This window comes from Ranitomeya imitator, chromosome 4, assembly GCF_032444005.1.
Source record: "Ranitomeya imitator isolate aRanImi1 chromosome 4, aRanImi1.pri, whole genome shotgun sequence".
NCBI classification, from domain to species: Eukaryota; Metazoa; Chordata; class Amphibia; order Anura; family Dendrobatidae; genus Ranitomeya; species Ranitomeya imitator.
This window is the reverse complement of record NC_091285.1, coordinates 670,112,715-670,131,822: the sequence shown is the minus strand read 5'-3', so window position 1 is coordinate 670,131,822 and position 19,108 is coordinate 670,112,715. Positions and strand designations below refer to the sequence as shown.

The 19,108-nt window shown below is 52.2% G+C and overlaps 1 protein-coding gene across 1 annotated transcript in view; it reads left to right on the top strand.

Moving 5' to 3' along the window:
- Nucleotides 1-19,108, top strand: part of WDR83 (WD repeat domain 83) — a 30,638-nt gene that overhangs the window by 813 nt on the left and 10,717 nt on the right. The window contains exons 3-8 of the mRNA XM_069767253.1: nt 1,758-1,878; nt 2,330-2,435; nt 4,025-4,073; nt 4,615-4,741; nt 12,742-12,809; nt 13,035-13,143. Of these exons, the coding sequence (XP_069623354.1) occupies nt 1,758-1,878; nt 2,330-2,435; nt 4,025-4,073; nt 4,615-4,741; nt 12,742-12,809; nt 13,035-13,143 (580 nt within the window). The remainder of the gene's footprint in view (nt 1-1,757; nt 1,879-2,329; nt 2,436-4,024; nt 4,074-4,614; nt 4,742-12,741; nt 12,810-13,034; nt 13,144-19,108) is intronic.

Sequence of the window (19,108 nt, the reverse complement as noted above, 5' to 3'; positions counted from 1 at the left end):
CCTCCGTCTCCCCGATGACCTCGCTCCTCCTCCGTCTCCCCGAGGACCTCGCTCCTCCTCCGTCTCCCCGATGTCCTCGCTCCTCCTCCGTCTCCCCTGCGACCTCGCTCCTCCGTCTCCCCGATGTCCTCGCTCCTCCTCCGTCTCCCCTGCGACCTCGCTCCTCCGTCTCCCCGATGACCTCGCTCCTCCTCCGTCTCCCCGATGACCTCGCTCCTCCTCCGTCTCCCCGATGACTTCGCTCCTCCTCCGTCTCCCCGATGACTTCGCTCCTCCTCCGTCTCCCCGATGACCTCGCTCATCCTCCGTCTCCCCGATGACCTCGCTCCTCCTCCGTCTCCCCGATGACCTCGCTCCTCCTCCGTCTCCCCGATGACCTCGCTCCTCCTCCGTCTCCCCGAGGACCTCGCTCCTCCTCCGTCTCCCCGATGTCCTCGCTCCTCCTCCGTCTCCCCGATGACCTCGCTCCTCCTCATTCTCCCCTGCGACCTCGCTCCTCCTCCATCTCCCCTGCGACCTCGCTCCTCCTCCGTCTCCCCTGCGACCTCGCTCCTCCTCCGTCTCCCCTGCGACCTCGCTCCTCCTTTGTCTCCCCTGCGACCTCGCTCCTCCTCCGTCTCCCCTGCGACCTCGCTCCTCCTCCGTCTCCCCTGCGACCTCGCTCCTCCTCCGTCTCCCCTGCGACCTCGCTCCTCCTCCGTCTCCCCTGCGACCTCGCTCCTCCTCCGTCTCCCCTGCGACCTCGCTCCTCCTCAGTCTCCCCTGCGACCTCGCTCCTCCTCAGTCTCCCCTGCGACCTCGCTCCTCCTCAGTCTCCCCTGCGACCTCGCTCCTCCTCAGTCTCCCCTGCGACCTCGCTCCTCCTCCGTCTCCCCTGCGACCTCGCTCCTCCTCCGTCTCCCCTGCGACCTCGCTCCTCCTCCGTCTCCCCTGCGACCTCGCTCCTCCTCCGTCTCCCCTGCGACCTCGCTCCTCCTCCGTCTCCCCTGCGACCTCGCTCCTCCTCCGTCTCCCCTGCGACCTCGCTCCTCCTCCGTCTCCCCTGCGACCTCGCTCCTCCTCAGTCTCCCCTGCGACCTCGCTCCTCCTCAGTCTCCCCTGCGACCTCGCTCCTCCTCAGTCTTCCCTGCGACCTCGCTCCTCCTCAGTCTCCCCTGCGACCTCGCTCCTCCTCAGTCTCCCCTGCGACCTCGCTCCTCCTCAGTCTCCCCTGCGACCTCGCTCCTCCTCAGTCTCCCCTGCGACCTCGCTCCTCCTCAGTCTCCCCGATGACCTCGCTCCTCCTCAGTCTCCCCGATGACCTCGCTCCTCCTCAGTCTCCCCGATGACCTCGCTCCTCCTCAGTCTCCCCGATGACCTCGCTCCTCCTCCGTCTCCCCGATGACCTCGCTCCTCCTCCGTCTCCCCGATGACCTCGCTCATACATGTTGTTTGTCGCCCTGACGACCTCGCTCCTGCCCATCATCGTCTGTCACCGTGGCATCCCTCCTCCTTGTTGACTGTGTCCCTTTGGTGGGAGGAGCAGACTCCATTCATGTTAGATAGCTCCTCCCTCCTGTCACCCTGTGGTGGGAGGAGCAGACTCCATGTCACGTAGCTCCTCCCTCCTGTCACCCTGTGATGGGAGGGGCAGATTCCATGTCACATAGCTCCTCCCTCCTGTCACCGTGTGGTGGGAGGGGCAGACTCCATGTCACATAGCTCCTCCCTGTTGGCTGTGTGACTCCCTGTGACCCTTCTCTCCTTGTGGTCGGCAGTGGACGGTAATTACTGTATGACGTGTGGCAGTGACAAGTCTCTGAAGCTGTGGAATCCGCACAAGGGCACCCTGCTGAAGACGTACAGCGGGCACGGATACGAGGTGCTGGACGCCGCAGGGTAACCGTCCGTCATTACAGGTCTTATAGCTGGGGGTGGTGTGAGGGTAACAGTGGATCCATTCTGGGATCTGTAAGATCCGCTGCTCCAGATCATGCTGCCTGGTCCCCCTTATAATGATCGGTGTCCGTTTCTTACCTTGTTGCTGTCCGGTGATACAATCATTCCTGCTGACATCAGATGATAACGTCTTCAGGGTCTGATACATTGTATTCAGCGTTGTCCGGAATCCCCAGTGATTGCAGTCCACTATGAGGACCCCCGAACCCCGCAGTTGTCTGGTGGCGGCAGTACTGACTGCCCTCTCCTGGGAAGAAGTTGTATTACACTGTCTCATTGACCTTCATGTTCTTTCCTTGTATTGAATGGATGAGCGGGGCCCCTAGTGTGGCTGCTTTGTGGCCCCCATGTGGGCTTTTTTAGTGGGTTCCTCATTTTATGTCTCTTTCAGGTCCTATGACAACAGCCAGATCTGTTCCTGCAGCTCAGACAAAACCGTTGTCCTGTGGGATGTGGCGCAGGGTCAGGTGGTTCGGAAGTTTCGGGGACACGCAGGGGTGAGCGGTACTTTACATTAATGGTGTAGTACCAGCCGCTAAATGACTGAGTTCAATGGAAATGGAGTAGTCATCCCTGGCAGCCAATCAGGACGTTGCCATTACTTTTCTAAAAACTTTGGTTGCTATGGGTGATTGCTCCACATTTGTCACTGGTACTAAGGGAATCTTCCCCAAATTTAGGCTGCATCAACGCAAAGCTGAATCTGGTAATATTGTAATGTTTCTACAAACTGTAGCTTCACTGCTGAGTCCCGGCCACAGAGCCATCTCCCTGCTACCGATGGCAGCACATCCTCCCCTGTACACGTGGCAGCGATCAGCCGATGACAGCACATCCTCCCCTGTACACGTGGCAGCGATCAGCCGATGGCAGCACATCCTCCCCTGAACACGTGGCAGCGATCAGCTGATGGCAGCACATTCTCCTCTGTACACGTGGCAGCGATCAGCCGATGGCAGCACATCCTCCTCTGTACACGTGGCAGCGATCAGCTGATGGCAGCACATTCTCCTCTGTACACGTGGCAGCGATCAGCCGATGGCAGGACATCCTCCTCTATATACGTGGCAGCGATCAGCCGATGGCAGCACATCCTCCTCTATATACGTGGCAGTGATCAGCTGATGGCAGCACATTCTCCTCTGTACACGTGGCAGCGATCAGCCGATGGCAGGACATCCTCCTCTATATACGTGGCAGCGATCAGCCGATGGCAGCACATCCTCTATATACGTGGCAGTGATCAGCTGATGGCAGCACATCCTCCTCTATATACGTGGCAGCGATCAGCTGATGGCAGCACATTCTCCTCTGTACACGTGGCAGCGATCAGCCGATGGCAGGACATCCTCCTCTATATACGTGGCAGCGATCAGCCGATGGCAGCACATCCTCCTCTATATACGTGGCAGTGATCAGCTGATGGCAGCACATTCTCCTCTGTACACGTGGCAGCGATCAGCCGATGGCAGGACATCCTCCTCTATATACGTGGCAGCGATCAGCCGATGGCAGCACATCCTCCTCTATATACGTGGCAGTGATCAGCTGATGGCAGCACATTCTCCTCTGTACACGTGGCAGCGATCAGCTGATGGCAGCACATCCTCCCCTGTACACGTGGCAGCGATCAGCTGATGGCAGCACATTCTCCTCTGTACACGTGGCAGCGATCAGCTGATGGCAGCACATCCTCCTCTGTACACGTGGCAGCGATCAGCTGATGGCAGCACATCCTCCCCTGTACACGTGGCAGCGATCAGCTGATGGCAGCACATACTCCTCTGTACACGTGGCAGCGATCAGCTGATGGCAGCACATCCTCCTCTGTACACGTGGCAGCGATCAGCTGATGGCAGCACATACTCCTCTGTACACATGGCAGCGATCAGCTGATGGCAGCACATCTTCCTCTGTACACATGGCAGCGATCAGCCGATGGCAGCACATCCTCCCCAGTAATCATGGCAGCCGCTAGATGTCCTTTTTGGGGGTAGATGACTTTGAGTGTAACCTTCCGCCTCCACACACGATTTGTTGTGATACGATGGTGTGGTGACAGTGGCGTCTACGTCTCTCTCTGCAGAAAGTGAACTGCGTGGCGTTTAACGAGGAGTCCACTGTGATAATATCAGGTAACATCCATCTTGTTCCTTTGGTTGTGAGATTTTCTGCCCCTCCGGTTGCTTCGCTCTTATGGCGTCTGTCTTGTGAAGAGCTGGGTGACGTGATATGGCAGGCATCCTCCTGATCACTGAAAGGCGGGGTGACGTGATATGGCGGGCATCCTCCTGATCACTGAAAGGCGGGGTGACTTGACATAGTGGGCGTCCTCCTGAGCACTGAAGGGCGGCGTGATGTGATATGGTGGGTGTCCTCCTGAGCACTGAAGGGCGGGGTGACGTGATATGTCGGGCGTCCTCCTGAGCACTGAAGGGCGGCATGATGTCATATGGCGGGCGTATCATAAGCACTGAAGGGCGGCATGATGTCATATGGCGGGCGTATCATAAGCACTGAAGGGCGGGGTGACGTGATATGGCGGGCGTCCTCCTGAGCACTGAAGGGCGGCATGATGTCATATGGCGGGCGTATCATAAGCACTGAAGGGCGGGGTGACGTGATATGGCGGGTGTCCTCCTGAGCACTAAATGTCACTCTTCTCTGATCTCTCAGGATCTATAGACTCTTCTATCAGGTGCTGGGACTGTCGATCCCGCAGACCGGAAGCCATACAGATCCTGGATGAGGCCAAAGATGGGATTTCCAGCATCAAAGTGTCTGACCATGAGATCCTGGCCGGGTGCGTCCCATTATCCTCCTTCCTTATGTCTGTCACCCTGTAGTGGGAGGAGCAGACAGTGACATTGCTCCTCTGTTACCCTATAGTGGGAGGAGCAGACGGTGACATTGCTCCTCTGTGTTACCCTATAGCGGGAGGAGCAGACGGTGACATTGCTCCTCTGTTACCCTATAGTGGGAGGAGCAGACGGTGACATTGCTCCTCTGTTACCCTATAGCGGGAGGAGCAGACGGTGACATTGCTCCTCTGTTACCCTATAGCGGGAGGAGCAGACGGTGACATTGCTCCTCTGTTACCCTATGTGGGAGGAGCAGACGGTGACATTGCTCCTCTGTTACCCTATAGCGGGAGGAGCAGACGGTGACATTGCTCCTCTGTTACCCTATGTGGGAGGAGCAGACGGTGACATTGCTCCTCTGTTACCCTATAGCGGGAGGAGCAGACGGTGACATTGCTCCTCTGTGTTACCCTATAGTGGGAGGAGCAGACGGTGACATTGCTCCTCTGTGTTACCCTATAGCGGGAGGAGCAGACGGTGACATTGCTCCTCTGTGTTACCCTATAATGGAAGGGGCAGACGGTGACATTGCTCCTCTGTGTTACCCTATAATGGGAGGAGCAGACGGTGACATTGCTCCTCTGTGTTACCCTATAGCGGGAGGAGCAGACGGTGACATTGCTCCTCTGTGTTACCCTATAGCGGGAGGAGCAGACGGTGACATTGCTCCTCTGTGTTACCCTATAATGGAAGGGGCAGACGGTGACATTGCTCCTCTGTTACCCTATAGTGGGAGGAGCAGACGGTGACATTGCTCCTCTGTGTTACCCTATAGTGGGAGGAGCAGACTGTGACATTGCTCCTCTGTTACCCTATAGTGGGAGGAGCAGACGGTGACATTGCTCCTCTGTTACCCTATAGCGGGAGGAGCAGACAGTGACATTGCTCCTCTGTTACCCTATAGTGGGAGGAGCAGACGGTGACATTGCTCCTCTGTGTTACCCTATAGCGGGAGGAGCAGACAGTGACATTGCTCCTCTGTTACCCTATAGTGGGAGGAGCAGACGGTGACATTGCTCCTCTGTGTTACCCTATAGCGGGAGGAGCAGACAGTGACATTGCTCCTCTGTTACCCTATAGTGGGAGGAGCAGACGGTGACATTGCTCCTCTGTCACCCTATAGCGGGAGGAGCAGACGGTGACATTGCTCCTCTGTTACCCTATAATGGAAGGAGCAGACGGTGACATTGCTCCTCTGTTACCCTATAGTGGGAGGAGCAGACGGTGACATTGCTCCTCTGTGTTACCCTATAGTGGGAGGAGCAGACGGTGACATTGCTCCTCTGTTACCCTATAGTGGGAGGAGCAGACGGTGACATTGCTCCTCTGTGTTACCCTATAGTGGGAGGAGCAGACGGTGACATTGCTCCTCTGTGTTACCCTATAGTGGGAGGAGCAGACTGTGACATTGCTCCTCAGTTACCCTATAGCGGGAGGAGCAGACGGTGACATTGCTCCTCTGTGTTACCCTATAGTGAGAGGAGCAGACGGTGACATTGCTCCTCTGTTACCCTATAGCGGGAGGAGCAGACGGTGACATTGCTCCTCTGTTACCCTATAGTGGGAGGAGCAGACGGTGACATTGCTCCTCTGTGTTACCCTATAATGGGAGGAGCAGACGGTGACATTGCTCCTCTGTTACCCTATAGCGGGAGGAGCAGACGGTGACATTGCTCCTCTGTTACCCTATAGTGGGAGGAGCAGACGGTGACATTGCTCCTCTGTGTTACCCTATAGTGGGAGGAGCAGACGGTGACATTGCTCCTCTGTTACCCTATAGTGGGAGGAGCAGACGTTGACATTGCTCCTCTGTATTACCCTATAGCGGGAGGAGCAGACGGTGACATTGCTCCTCTGTTACCCTATAGCGGGAGGAGCAGACGGTGACATTGCTCCTCTGTTACCCTATAGTGGGAGGAGCAGACGGTGACATTACTCCTCTGTGTTACCCTATAGTGGGAGGAGCAGACGGTGACATTGCTCCTCTGTGTTACCCTATAGTGGGAGGAGCAGACGGTGACATTGCTCCTCTGTGTTACCCTATAGTGGGAGGAGCAGACGGTGACATTGCTCCTCTGTTACCCTATAATGGGAGGAGCAGACGGTGACATTGCTCCTCTGTGTTACCCTATAGTGGGAGGAGCAGACGGTGACATTGCTCCTCTGTGTTACCCTATAGTGAGAGGAGCAGACGGTGACATTGCTCCTCTGTTACCCTATAATGGGAGGAGCAGACGGTGACATTGCTCCTCTGTGTTACCCTATAGTGGAAGGAGCAGACGGTGACATTGCTCCTCTGTGTTACCCTATAATGGGAGGAGCAGACGGTGACATTGCTCCTCTGTTACCCTATAATGGAAGGAGCAGACGGTGACATTGCTCCTCTGTTACCCTATAGTGGGAGGAGCAGACGTTGACATTGCTCCTCTGTTACCCTATAGCGGGAGGAGCAGACGGTGACATTGCTCCTCTGTGTTACCCTATAATGGGAGGAGCAGACGGTGACATTGCTCCTCTGTGTTACCCTATAGCGGAAGGAGCAGACGGTGACATTGCTCCTCTGTTACCCTATAGTGGGAGGAGCAGACGGTGACATTGCTCCTCTGTTACCCTATAGTGGGAGGAGCAGACGGTGACATTGCTCCTCTGTGTTACCCTATAATGGGAGGAGCAGACGGTGACATTGCCCCTCTGTGTTACCCTATAGTGGAAAGAGCAGACGGTGACATTGCTCCTCTGTGTTACCCTATAATGGGAGGAGCAGACGGTGACATTGCTCCTCTGTGTTACCCTATAGCGGGAGGAGCAGACGGTGACATTGCTCCTCTGTGTTACCCTATAGTGGGAGGAGCAGACGGTGACATTGCTCCTCTGTGTTACCCTATAGCGGGAGGAGCAGACGGTGACATTGCTCCTCTGTGTTACCCTATAGTGGAAAGAGCAGACGGTGACATTGCTCCTCTGTGTTACCCTATAATGGGAGGAGCAGACGGTGACATTGCTCCTCTGTGTTACCCTATAGCGGGAGGAGCAGACGGTGACATTGCTCCTCTGTTACCCTATAGCGGGAGGAGCAGACGGTGACATTGCTCCTCTGTTACCCTATAGTGGAAGGAGCAGACGGTGACATTGCTCCTCTGTGTTACCCTATAGTGGGAGGAGCAGACGGTGACATTGCTCCTCTGTTACCCTATAGTGGAAGGAGCAGACGGTGACATTGCTCCTCTGTGTTACCCTATAGCGGGAGGAGCAGACGGTGACATTGCTCCTCTGTTACCCTATAGCGGGAGGAGCAGACGGTGACATTGCTCCTCTGTTACCCTATAGTGGAAGGAGCAGACGGTGACATTGCTCCTATGTGTTACCCTATAGTGGGAGGAGCAGACGGTGACATTGCTCCTCTGTGTTACCCTATAGTGGGAGGAGCAGACGGTGACATTGCTCCTCTGTGTTACCCTATAGCGGGAGGAGCAGACGGTGACATTGCTCCTCTGTGTTACCCTATAGCGGGAGGAGCAGACGGTGACATTGCTCCTCTGTGTTACCCTATAGCGGGAGGAGCAGACGGTGACATTGCTCCTCTGTTAGGCCGGGATCACACACAGCGAGATACGGCCGAGTCCCGCTGGTTAAAAATAAGCTCTGGCACCGGCACTCCAGAGCGGAGCGTGCGGCCGCACAGCAATACATGGAGCCGCACGCTGCGCTCCGGAGTGCCGGTGCCAGAGCTTGTTTTTAACTTGCGAGACTCAGCCGTATCTGTAGTGTGACTCCGGCCTTACCCTGTAGTGGGAGTCTCATCACTCTGTGACTTCTCTTTCTCTATCGCCTCATTGGGGGACACAGGAACCATGGGTGTATGCTGCTGCCACTAGGAGGCTGACACTATGCAAATAAAAAAGTTAGCTCCTCCTCTGCAGTATACACCCTACCGACAGGAAGTAGGATATTCAGTTTAGCTTAGTGTCAGTAGGAGGTGGACACGGGTCTTTCATTAGACCCTTATCTACCTCAATGTGCGTCGTTTCTTTTCAGGTTTCCGGAGGGATACAGGGTGAACAGTCACACCTGTAGTCCCACAATACGGACTATGAGTACGGCGTGTACTGCCACCCCGTATCCTCATAGATCCCACAGCAGGACCATAATCCTAGCACACCAGCGTGCTCAGAAGTCCGGTCCTGGCTCCGTCCCCCACCCACTCGCCTTCCAGAGCCTGTCATTTGGAGGAGACGAGGACGTCCATCACAGCTTCCTGGACGTCTCATTCCTCTTCAGGTTAGTATCGACGTGGGAAGTTGAGGTGAGTATTTCCCATCCCAAATCTTTCAAGGGGGGTTCTGGCTAGGGCTCCCAGATTACCTGGTCGTCGCTTGCTCCCAGATTGCGCAGCACGGCCCGGGATTACTGTTCCCATGCAGCCCCCTCTGCCTTCTATTCCGGCACAGGGCCTTTACAGCCTGCCGTGCCGCTTCCTCCACTCTCCCCAGTGAGACAGCCCTGACTAGCTGTCCTGCCGTTCTTTCTGCGGCGCGCTTCCCCGGCACCGCGGCTTTAATGGGGCCAGCGGCGCGCTTCCCCGGCGCCGCGGTTTTTAATGGGGCCAGCGGCGCGCTTCCCCGGCGCCGCGGTTTTAATGGGGCCACACTTCTTTCTCCAGCGCGACAGCCCTCTCAGGCTGCCGCGCCGCTTTTCCCTGCGGCGCACTGCTCTGGCGCTGCGGGTGTTTCATAGCAGCCGCTCCATCCTCTCCAGCGTGACAGCCTTGGCAGGCTGCCGCGCTGTTTTTCTACCTTCGGCGCACTGATCCGGCGCCACGGCTCTCCTCCGGCGGTCACTGGCCTGTAATTTAGGCCCCGGCTTCTGCCCGGGCCTACTTCCGGTGCCGCGCTCCGTCCACTTCCGCTTTCATCGGGCGGGCTTTCTCCCGCCCAACAATCTCTTTACTCCCCGCCCACCGGCGCCATCTTGGTGCTCCTGGGCCCATGATTTCTACACCGCTGCTTAGCGCCACATCGCAGCAGGGCGCACGTTCCAGCGCCCTTTTTCAGTGGTCTCCTATCCAAACCTGCTTGTAGTGCCGAAGAAGAGCGGCGCAGTTCGACCCTTTCTGTCTCTGAACTTAGTGAACAAAAGGTTCCGCATGCGGCATTTCAGGATGAAGTTCCTCTGTTCAGTCCTGGCTTCCATGGACCCACAGGAATTCCTGTGCTACATGGATATCCAAGAGGCCTTGCTCCATGTCCTGATTTTCCTTGATGATCAGGGGCCTTAGTGCTCATTCCATACCTTGAAGTAATCCTCATCAAGCCTCTGCCCCTCTCTCAGGCCCTGAGGGTCTGACCATCGTCCTAGACTCCCTGTCCTGTTTCTGGTGGCTGGCCAACAGAACAAAGTCTTGTCTTGTTCCGAGTCAGCGTCTCGTCCTCTTAGGCATGTTGTTCGACATCGCTAGGGGTTTTTCTTCTTGAGAAGCGGGCAATTCTCCATACGGGGTTCGCTCTCTGCAGGGCCCTCGGCTGCCTTCCTTCCGTTCAGCTACGACGTTCCTGTGATGCATGGTGACAGCTCTGTAAGCGTTCTTTTTTGCGCGGTTCCACTTGAGACCACTTCAGCAGGCCATCCTTCCTCAGTGGGACACGTCTGTGCTGTCTCTGGACCCTCCAATCCGACTTTCCATCAGATTCTAGTAGCCTCTCAACTGGTGGCTGTCATCCCCTCTCATTCCTCATGTCCGGTTTTCCCCAAGGCAGGTGGTGACGACGGTCACCAGCCTTCCCGGCTGGGGTGCGTTTTCTCGCCATCCGTCATTGAAGGGGGCGTTGGTTGGAGCAAGGGTCCTCTCCGCCGATCGACACCATTGAGAGAGGGGCCTTTCTTCTATCCCTGAGTCCCTGGGAAAGGTTTCTCAGAGGTCTGCCAGTCAGAATCCAGACGTCCAATGCCTCGGCTGTGGCTTATGTCAATCGCCAGGGAGGGAATCAGTCTCTTGGCAATGGCGGAGGTATCCAGGATCCTCTGGGCAGAGGCGACGGTTTCAGCACTATCCGCAGTGCATATCCCCGGCGTGGACAACTAGGCCGCAGTGTTTTCTCTGCCGCGAGGGCCTTGCGGCAGGACAGGGGTCCCGACTCAGGAGGTCTTCCTTCAAATTTTCCTTGGATGAGGAACTCCGGACATGGATCTCCTGGCGGCCCGACTGCTTAGGAAGGGTCCACCGTTTTGTTTCCAAGTCCGCGATCCTCTTGTTGTGGATACCGATACCTTGACCATTCCTGGGTCGCCATTTGTACTTACCTTTCTGTTCCTCCCTCCCCTTTCTTCCCAGACTGTTGAAGATCTATGCGGAGGGGGTGCCGGTCATTCTGACCGCACCAGATTGGCCCAGAAGGTCTGGTTCGCTGAGATCGTTTATCTCCTCGCGGACTCTCACTGGAGGCCCCAGTCAGGTCAGATCTTCTGTACTAGGGACCCATCTGCCGCAGAGTTCTTGGTGTCTCAGGTTAACAGCTTTGCTGTTGAAACCTTCCTTTTTGGCCGTTCTCTCTAGGCGGGACTTGATGTTGGCCTTGCCCTTAGTTTTCTGAAGGGTCAGATAGCAACCCTTTCCATCCTTTTTCTAAAGTCCCTTTTCAGAGGTCCTTCGCTACTGGCTTTCACGGTACGAAGATTTATATCCGTCCCGTTCTCAGATCAGAACCTTTCTTCAGTAGCGCATGCGGCTCCCTCGTACCACACTTCCGTGGATCCCTGGGACCTCAGTCTTGTTCTGGAGGCTCGGTGGACTTTCTCCCTTGAGCCTCTCCATGAGCCTCACTGTCTGCTCTGTCCTGCAAGGTGGCTTTGCTGGTGGCCATCTCCACGCATCTCGGAGTTGGTGGCTCTCTCCTGTCGCCCCTTTCTTGGTTTTTCACCAGGATAGGGTAGTTTTACGGCCTTCGTCGCCTTTTCTTCCCAGGGTGGTGTCCTCCTTTTACTTGAATAAGATCGTCCTTCCCACCTTTGTCCTGCTCAGATCGATTCTCTGGGGCATTCTCTGAACAGGCTAGACCTGGTCAGGGCGGTGAGGATCTATTTGTCTAGGGCCGCCTTCTTTAGGAAGACGGACTGTCTTTTGTCATTCCAGACGGTACGCCAAGAGGCCTGCCGGCTTCCAAGGTTACGATTGTTCTCTGGATCAGACCTGCCATTCTGTAGGCTCACCGGATCAAGAACAGAGTGACTCCTCCCTCTGCTCCGGGCAGTGGGCGCCTCCGGGGCGGTACACCATGGGGCATCCGCCCTACATCTTTGCTAGGTGGCAACCTAGTGTTCCGGTCACTCCTTTGCCAAGGGGGTTATAAGCTCCATACCTACGCTTCGACAGTTGCCAGCCTAGGCGGAAGGATCTTGCAGGAGGCAGTGGTGATTCCTCCGACCTGAATGGAGTTTTTCTGCTGTTCCCACCCCAGGGACTGCTTTGGGACGTCCCATGGTTCCTGTGTCCCCCAATGAAAGACGATAGAGAAAACAGGATTTTTGGTTGCTTACCGTAAAATCTGTTTCTCGGAGCCTTCATTGGGGGACACAGCACCCTCCCAAGTTGAACAGCTCTGTTTACTGTATACGTTTGAGTTCTTTGAACACTCTTTGAGTGTTTGAAACTGTTGATCTGTGAAGCGCCGTGGAGTTTGTTGGCGCTATGTAGATAAAGTTTATTATTATTATATTGTTATTCTTTCTCTTTTACACGTTGCTTCTCCTACTGCTTTCTCACTAACTGAATATCCTACTTCCTGTCGGTGGGGTGTACACTGCAGAGGAGGAGCTGACTTTTTTATTTGCATAGTGTCAGCCTCCTAGTGGCAGCAGCATACACCCATGGTTCCTGTGTCCCCCAATGGAGGCTCCAAGAAACAGATTTTACGGTAAGCAACCAAAAATCCTGTTTTTTCGGCCTTAGGTCTGTGGATGGGAACCTTCGCCGTTACGACCTGCGGGCGGGCGAGATGTGTGCGGATTATATTGGCAGTAAGTTCCCCTGTTTATTTCCGGCCTCGGCACCCGACATGTGTGCAGCCATGTTTTATGCCTCCTACTAGCAAGCTCATGTCCTGAGGAGGAAGGCAAAGCAGCATGGACAGTGTGATTACAGAGCGGACACCTCATACACAGGAGCGCTCACAGGGCTATGAGGGGATTACCAGTCAAGCATTTTTCCTATAGTGACCGGTCAATGTTGTTACCTTTCTTTAGGCCCCATTACGTGTGTGAGTTTCAGTCAGGACTCGCAGTGTCTCTTGGCCTCCTCCCTGGATTCCTGCCTTCGCCTCCTAGATAAGGACACAGGAGAACTGCTCGGAGAGTGAGTAACATGCCCTTGCTGCGCCTCCACCACAGCCCTCGCCACACCGCCACTACGGCCCGGCCCTCCCCGCGCCTCCACCACAGCCCACACCGCCACCACGGCCCTCGCCGCACTGCCACCACAGCCCTGCCCTCGCCGCACGTCCACAGCCCTCCTGCATAGCGGAGCTAAGGGAGTGAGTTTGTGACACCTAGTGGTCGGCAGTAATAAGTAAAAGTTTGGACACTAGTGGTAAAAATGACTTGTTGGGAACAGGTAAGCAAGTTGAAAGTTACATGGTCGCTAAAGTTAACGATGACACATTAGGCAGAATTTTTTTTCACCTTTTACATTTTAAAACGTGCCAAAAAAAAAAATACAGGCTAATGCAAAAGGTTTTTCACCCTTGGAAATTTGTGTGCTCAGATAACTTTGACCAAGGTTTCAGACCTTAATTAGCCTGTTAGGATTATGGCTTGTTCACTATGATCGTTAGGAAAGGCCGGGTGATATAAATTTCCCACATTCATAAAAACCCAGCCTCCTCTAACCTTGTGCCAAAAAACAGCAGCCATGGGATCTTCTAAGCCGCTGCCTAGCACTCTGAAAATAAAAATAGAGGCCCACAAAGCAGGAGAAGGCTATAAGAAGATAAACACTTTGCTAAGTTGCTCTTTCCTCAGTTCGAAATATAATTAAGAAATGGCAGTTACCAGGAACAGTTGAGGTCAAGATAAGGTCTGGAAGAACAAACAAAATTCCAGTGAGTGCTGCTCATAGGATTGCTAGAGAGACAGATCGGAACCCCTGCTTGACTGTAAAAGACCTTCAGAACGTTTTAGCAGACTCTGGAGTTGTGGTACATTGTTCTACTGTTCAGCGACACCTGCACAAATATGGCTTTCATGGAAGAGTCATCAGAAGTAAACCTCTCCTGCGTCCTCACCATAAAATTCAGGTTTAGAAGTATACAAAAGAACATCTGAACAAGCCTGATGCATTTTGGAAACAAATCCTGTGCATCAATGAGGTTAGCATAGAAGTCTTTGGTCACAATTATGAAAGGTACGGTACAGATCAAAAGTTTGGACACACCTTCTCATTTAATCCCGCGGGGATTCCGTGTCTGGACACAAGCACAGCACCTATCAGTGTGAATAAGTCCAATCTGTGTGCCTAAACCTATCTGCGCAAATACCAGACGCAGACCATGCTGTGCCTTATATGACACTACAGTCATTCACTCTTTCATCATAGTACGTAACTGATGAAGGTCCAGATATAGGACCGAAACGTTTTTTGGCTACTACGATTAAAATCTCACGAGCATTAAGTTGAGTGCCAGGTTCTTTCTTTTAGTATCACATGGTGTGGGAACCTACCTGGGCACCACTAGTAGTAGTGCACACGGCTTTATCTTTCAAAACTATGAATTAACACATGTGGAATTATATACTTAACAAAAAAGTGTGAAACAACTGAAATTATGTCTTATATTCTAGGTTCTTCAAAGTAGCCACCTTTTGCTTTGATGACTGCTTTGCACACTCTTGGCATTCTCTTGATGAGCTTCAAGAGGTAGTCACCGGAAATGGTTTTCACTTCACAGGTGTGTCCTGTCAGGTTTAATAAGTGGGATTTCTAGCCTTATAAGGCCGGCGTCACACTCAGCGTATGAAAATACGGTCCGTTTTTTACGGCCGTAATACGCAGAAATGTTCCCAAAATGGTGATCCGTATGTCATCCGTAGGCAGGGTGTGTCAGCGTATTTTGCGCATGGCATCCTCCATATGTAATCCGTATGGCATCCGTACTGCAAGATTTTCTCGCAGGTTTGCAAAACGGACATGCGGATATACAAGGGATCCATGGTCTCAAATATTCATTAAAACATATATACTGTTATTTATTTATATATATATATATATATATATATATATATATATATATATATATATATATATATATATATATATATATATATATATATATATGTCAGTGAGACACATATATGTATATTATCCGGCTTTTCCTATCTCCTTCTCAAACCCGACAGGATATGAGACATGGTTACATACAGTAAACCATCTCATATCCCTTCTTTTATTACATATTCCTCTTTAGTAATGTAAGAAGTGTCTTGGTGTAAAATTTGGGGGCTCTAGCTATTAAATTAAAGGGTTAAATCCCGGAAAAAATTGGCATGGGCTCCCGTGCAATTTTCTCCTCCAGAATGGTAAAGCCAGTGACTGAGGGCAGATATTAATAGCCTGGAGAGGGTCCATGGTTATTGCCCCCCCCCCCCCCCCCTGGCTAAAAACATCTGCCCCCAGCCACCCCAGAAAAGGCACATCTGGAAGATGCGCCTATTCTGGCACTTGGCCACTCTCTTCCCATTCCCGTGTAGCGGTGGGATATGGGGTAATGAAGGGTTAATGCCACCTTGCTATTGTAAGGTCACATTAAGCCTAATTAATAATGGAGAGGCGTCAATAAGACACCTATCCATTATTAATCCAATAGTACCAAATGGATAATAACACACACACATTATTAAAAAGTATTTTAATGAAATAAAGACACATGGTGTTTTAATATTTTATTATACTCTTAGGCCATGTTCACACAGTGCGTTTTTTACCGCGGAAACGCAGCGGTTTTGCCGCTGCGGTTCCGCAGCTGTTTTCCATGCAGGGTACAGTACAATGTACCCTATGGAAAACAGGACCCACTGTGCACATGATCCTGAATTTAAAAAAAAAAAACGCACTGATTAGCTGCGGTAAAAAAGAAGTACCATGTCACTTCTTTTTGTAAAACAGCAGCGGTTCTGCACCCATAGACCTCCATTGTGAGGTGAAAGCCGCAGTAAAACCCGCAGATGAAAAAAAATATCTGCGGGTTTTACTGCGGTTTGTGGTGCAGAACCGCTGCAGTGTGGCTGCCCCCCCGTGCCCCAATCCCACCCCCCCATGCTCCGATGCCACCCCCCCGTGCTCCGACGCCCCCCCCCCCCCTCCCTCTCCGTGCCCCCATCTCCCCCCCTTATACTTACCCGGTCCCGTTGTCCGTCCGGCCGTCTTCTCCCTGGGCGCCGCCATCTTGCAAAATGGTGGGCGCATGCGCAGTGCGCCCGCCGAATCTGCCGGCCGGCAGATTCGTTCCAAAGTGCATTTTGATCACTGAGATAGGTTATATCTCAGTGATTAAAATAAAAAAAAATAGTAAATGACCCCCCCCCCTTTGTCACCCCCATAGGTAGGGACAATAAAAAAATAAAGAATTTTTTTTTTTTCCACTAAGGTTGGGGTAGGGTTAGGGGTAGGGTTAGGGGTAGGGTTAGGGTATTTTCAGCCATTTTAACCCTAAAAAACTTCCTAGAAAACACACAGACTCTGGCTAGAAAACTGCATAAAAAAACGCATCAAAAAAGCACCAAAAAAGGACCTGCGTTTTCTGCCAAGAGCTGCGGTTTCAGTCCTGAAACCCTGCAGAACTGCACTGTGATTTACAGTACAATGTAAATCAATGTTAAAAAAAAAAGCTGTGCACATGGTGCAGAAAAATCTGCGCAGAAACGCTGCAGATTTCAAAGAAGTGCATGTCACTTCTTTTGTGCAGTTCTGCAGCGTTTCTGCACCCCTCCATTATAGAAATCCACAGTGGTAAAATCTGCACAAAAAACGCATAAAAATACGCATAAAAAACGCACCTGCGGATTCTGAAAGGAGATGCAGATTTAGTGCAGAAAATTCTGCACCACATTTCCTACGTGTGCACACAGCCTTAATCCACCTGAAGACCCATGTCACCTGGAACAAAGTTAAAAAAACCAAACAACAATATTCCATACCTTCCGTCGTTACTGTCTTGTCCCACGCTGTAAATCCATCTGAAGGGGTTAAATCATTTTACTATTGGATTAATAATGGATAGGTGTCATAATTGACGCCTCTCCATTATTAATCTGGCTCAATGTCACCTTACAATAGCAAGGTGACATTAACCCTTCATTACCCCATATCCCACCGCTACACGGGAATGGGAAGAGAGTGGCCAAGTGCCAGAATAGGCGCATCTTCCAGATGTGCCTTTTCTGGGGTGGCTGGGGGCAGATGTTTTTAGCAAGGGGGGGACCAATAACCGTGGACCCTCTCCAGGCTATTAATATCTGCCCTCAGTCACTGGCTTTACTACTCTGGCGGAGAAAATTGAGTGGGAGCCCACGCCAATTTTTTCCGGGATTTAACCCTTTAATTTAATAGCTAGAGACCCAAAATTTTACACCAAGACACTTCTTACATCACTAAAGAGGAATATGTAATAAAATAAGGGATATGAGATGGTTTACTGTATGTAATCCATGTCTCATATCCTGTCGGGTTTGAGAAGGAGATAGGAAAAGCCGACAATTGAATTACCAGCTTTTCTGCTATCTAGCGCTGTATGTAATATGTGTCTCACTGACATATATATATATATATATATATATATATACCCCTATACTGTGTGTACACATTTATTTTAGCTATTCCATTCTAACCTGTCAGTGTGATTTTACTGTACACCGCACTGAATTGCCGGCTTTTCTATAGAACACCGCTGCGTATTTCTCGCAAGTCACACTGTTGGTCCGTGTGTAATCCGTATTTTTCTCGCCGCCATAGACTTTCATTGGCGATTTTTTTATTTATTTTTTTTGCGCAATACGCTGACAAACGCAGCATGCTGCGATTTTCTACCGCCGTAGAAGACCGTATAATACGGATCAGTAAAATACAGCAGATAGGAGCTGGGCCATAGAGAATCATTGTACTGTATGCAATCCGTATTTTCTGCACCTCTTATACGTCCGTAAAACACGCTAGTGTGACGCCGGCCTAAATGGGGTTGGGACCATCAGTTGTGTTGTGCAGAAGTCTGGTGGATACACAGCTGATAGTCCTACTGAATAGACTGTTAGAATTTGTATTATGGCAAGAAATAAGCCGCTAAGTAAAGAGAAACAAGTGGCCATCATTACTTTAGGAAATGAAGGTCAGTCAGTCCGAAAAATTGGGAAAACTTTGAAAGTGTCCCCAATTGCAGGGGCAAAATCCATCAAGCGCTACAAAGAAACTGGCTCACATGAGGACCGCCCCAGGAAAGGAAGACCAAGAGTCACCTCTGCTTCTGAGGATAAGTTTATCTGAGTCACCAGCCTCAGAAATCACAGGCTAACAGCAGCTCAGATTAGAGACCAGGTCAATGCCACACAGAGGTCTAGCAGCAGACACATCTCTACAACTGTTAGGCCGGAGTCACACTACAGCGAGATACGGCCGAGTCTCGCAAGTTAAAAACAAGCTCCGGCACTCCGGAGCGGAGTGTGCAGTTCCATGTATTGCTATGCGGCCGCACGCTCCGCTCTGGAGTGTCGGTGCCAGAGCTTGATTTTAACCAGGGAGACTCGGCCGTATGTCGCTGTGTGTGATCCCGGCCTTCAGAGGAGACTTTGTGCAGCAGGCCTTCATAGTAAAATAGCTGCTAGGAAACCACTGCTAAGGACAGGCAACAAGCAGAAGAGACTTGTTTGGGCTAAAGAACACAAGGAATGGACATTAGACCAGTGGAAATCTGTGCTTTGGTCTGATGAGTCCAAATTTGAGATCTTTGGTTCCAACCACCGTGTCTTTGTGCGACGCAGAAAAGGTGAACGGATGGACTCTACATGCCTGGTTCCCACCGTGAAGCATGGAGGAGGAGGTGTGATGGGGGGGGGGCTTTGCTGGTGACACTGTTGGGGATTTATTCAAAATTGAAGGCATACTGAACCAGCATGGCTACCACAGCATCTTGCAGCGGCATGCTATTCCATCCGGTTTGCGTTTAGTTGGACCATCATTTATTTTTCAACAGGACAATGACCCCAAACGCACCTCCAGGCTGTGTAAGGGCTATTTGACCAAGAAGGAGAGTGATGTGGTGCTACGCCAGATGACC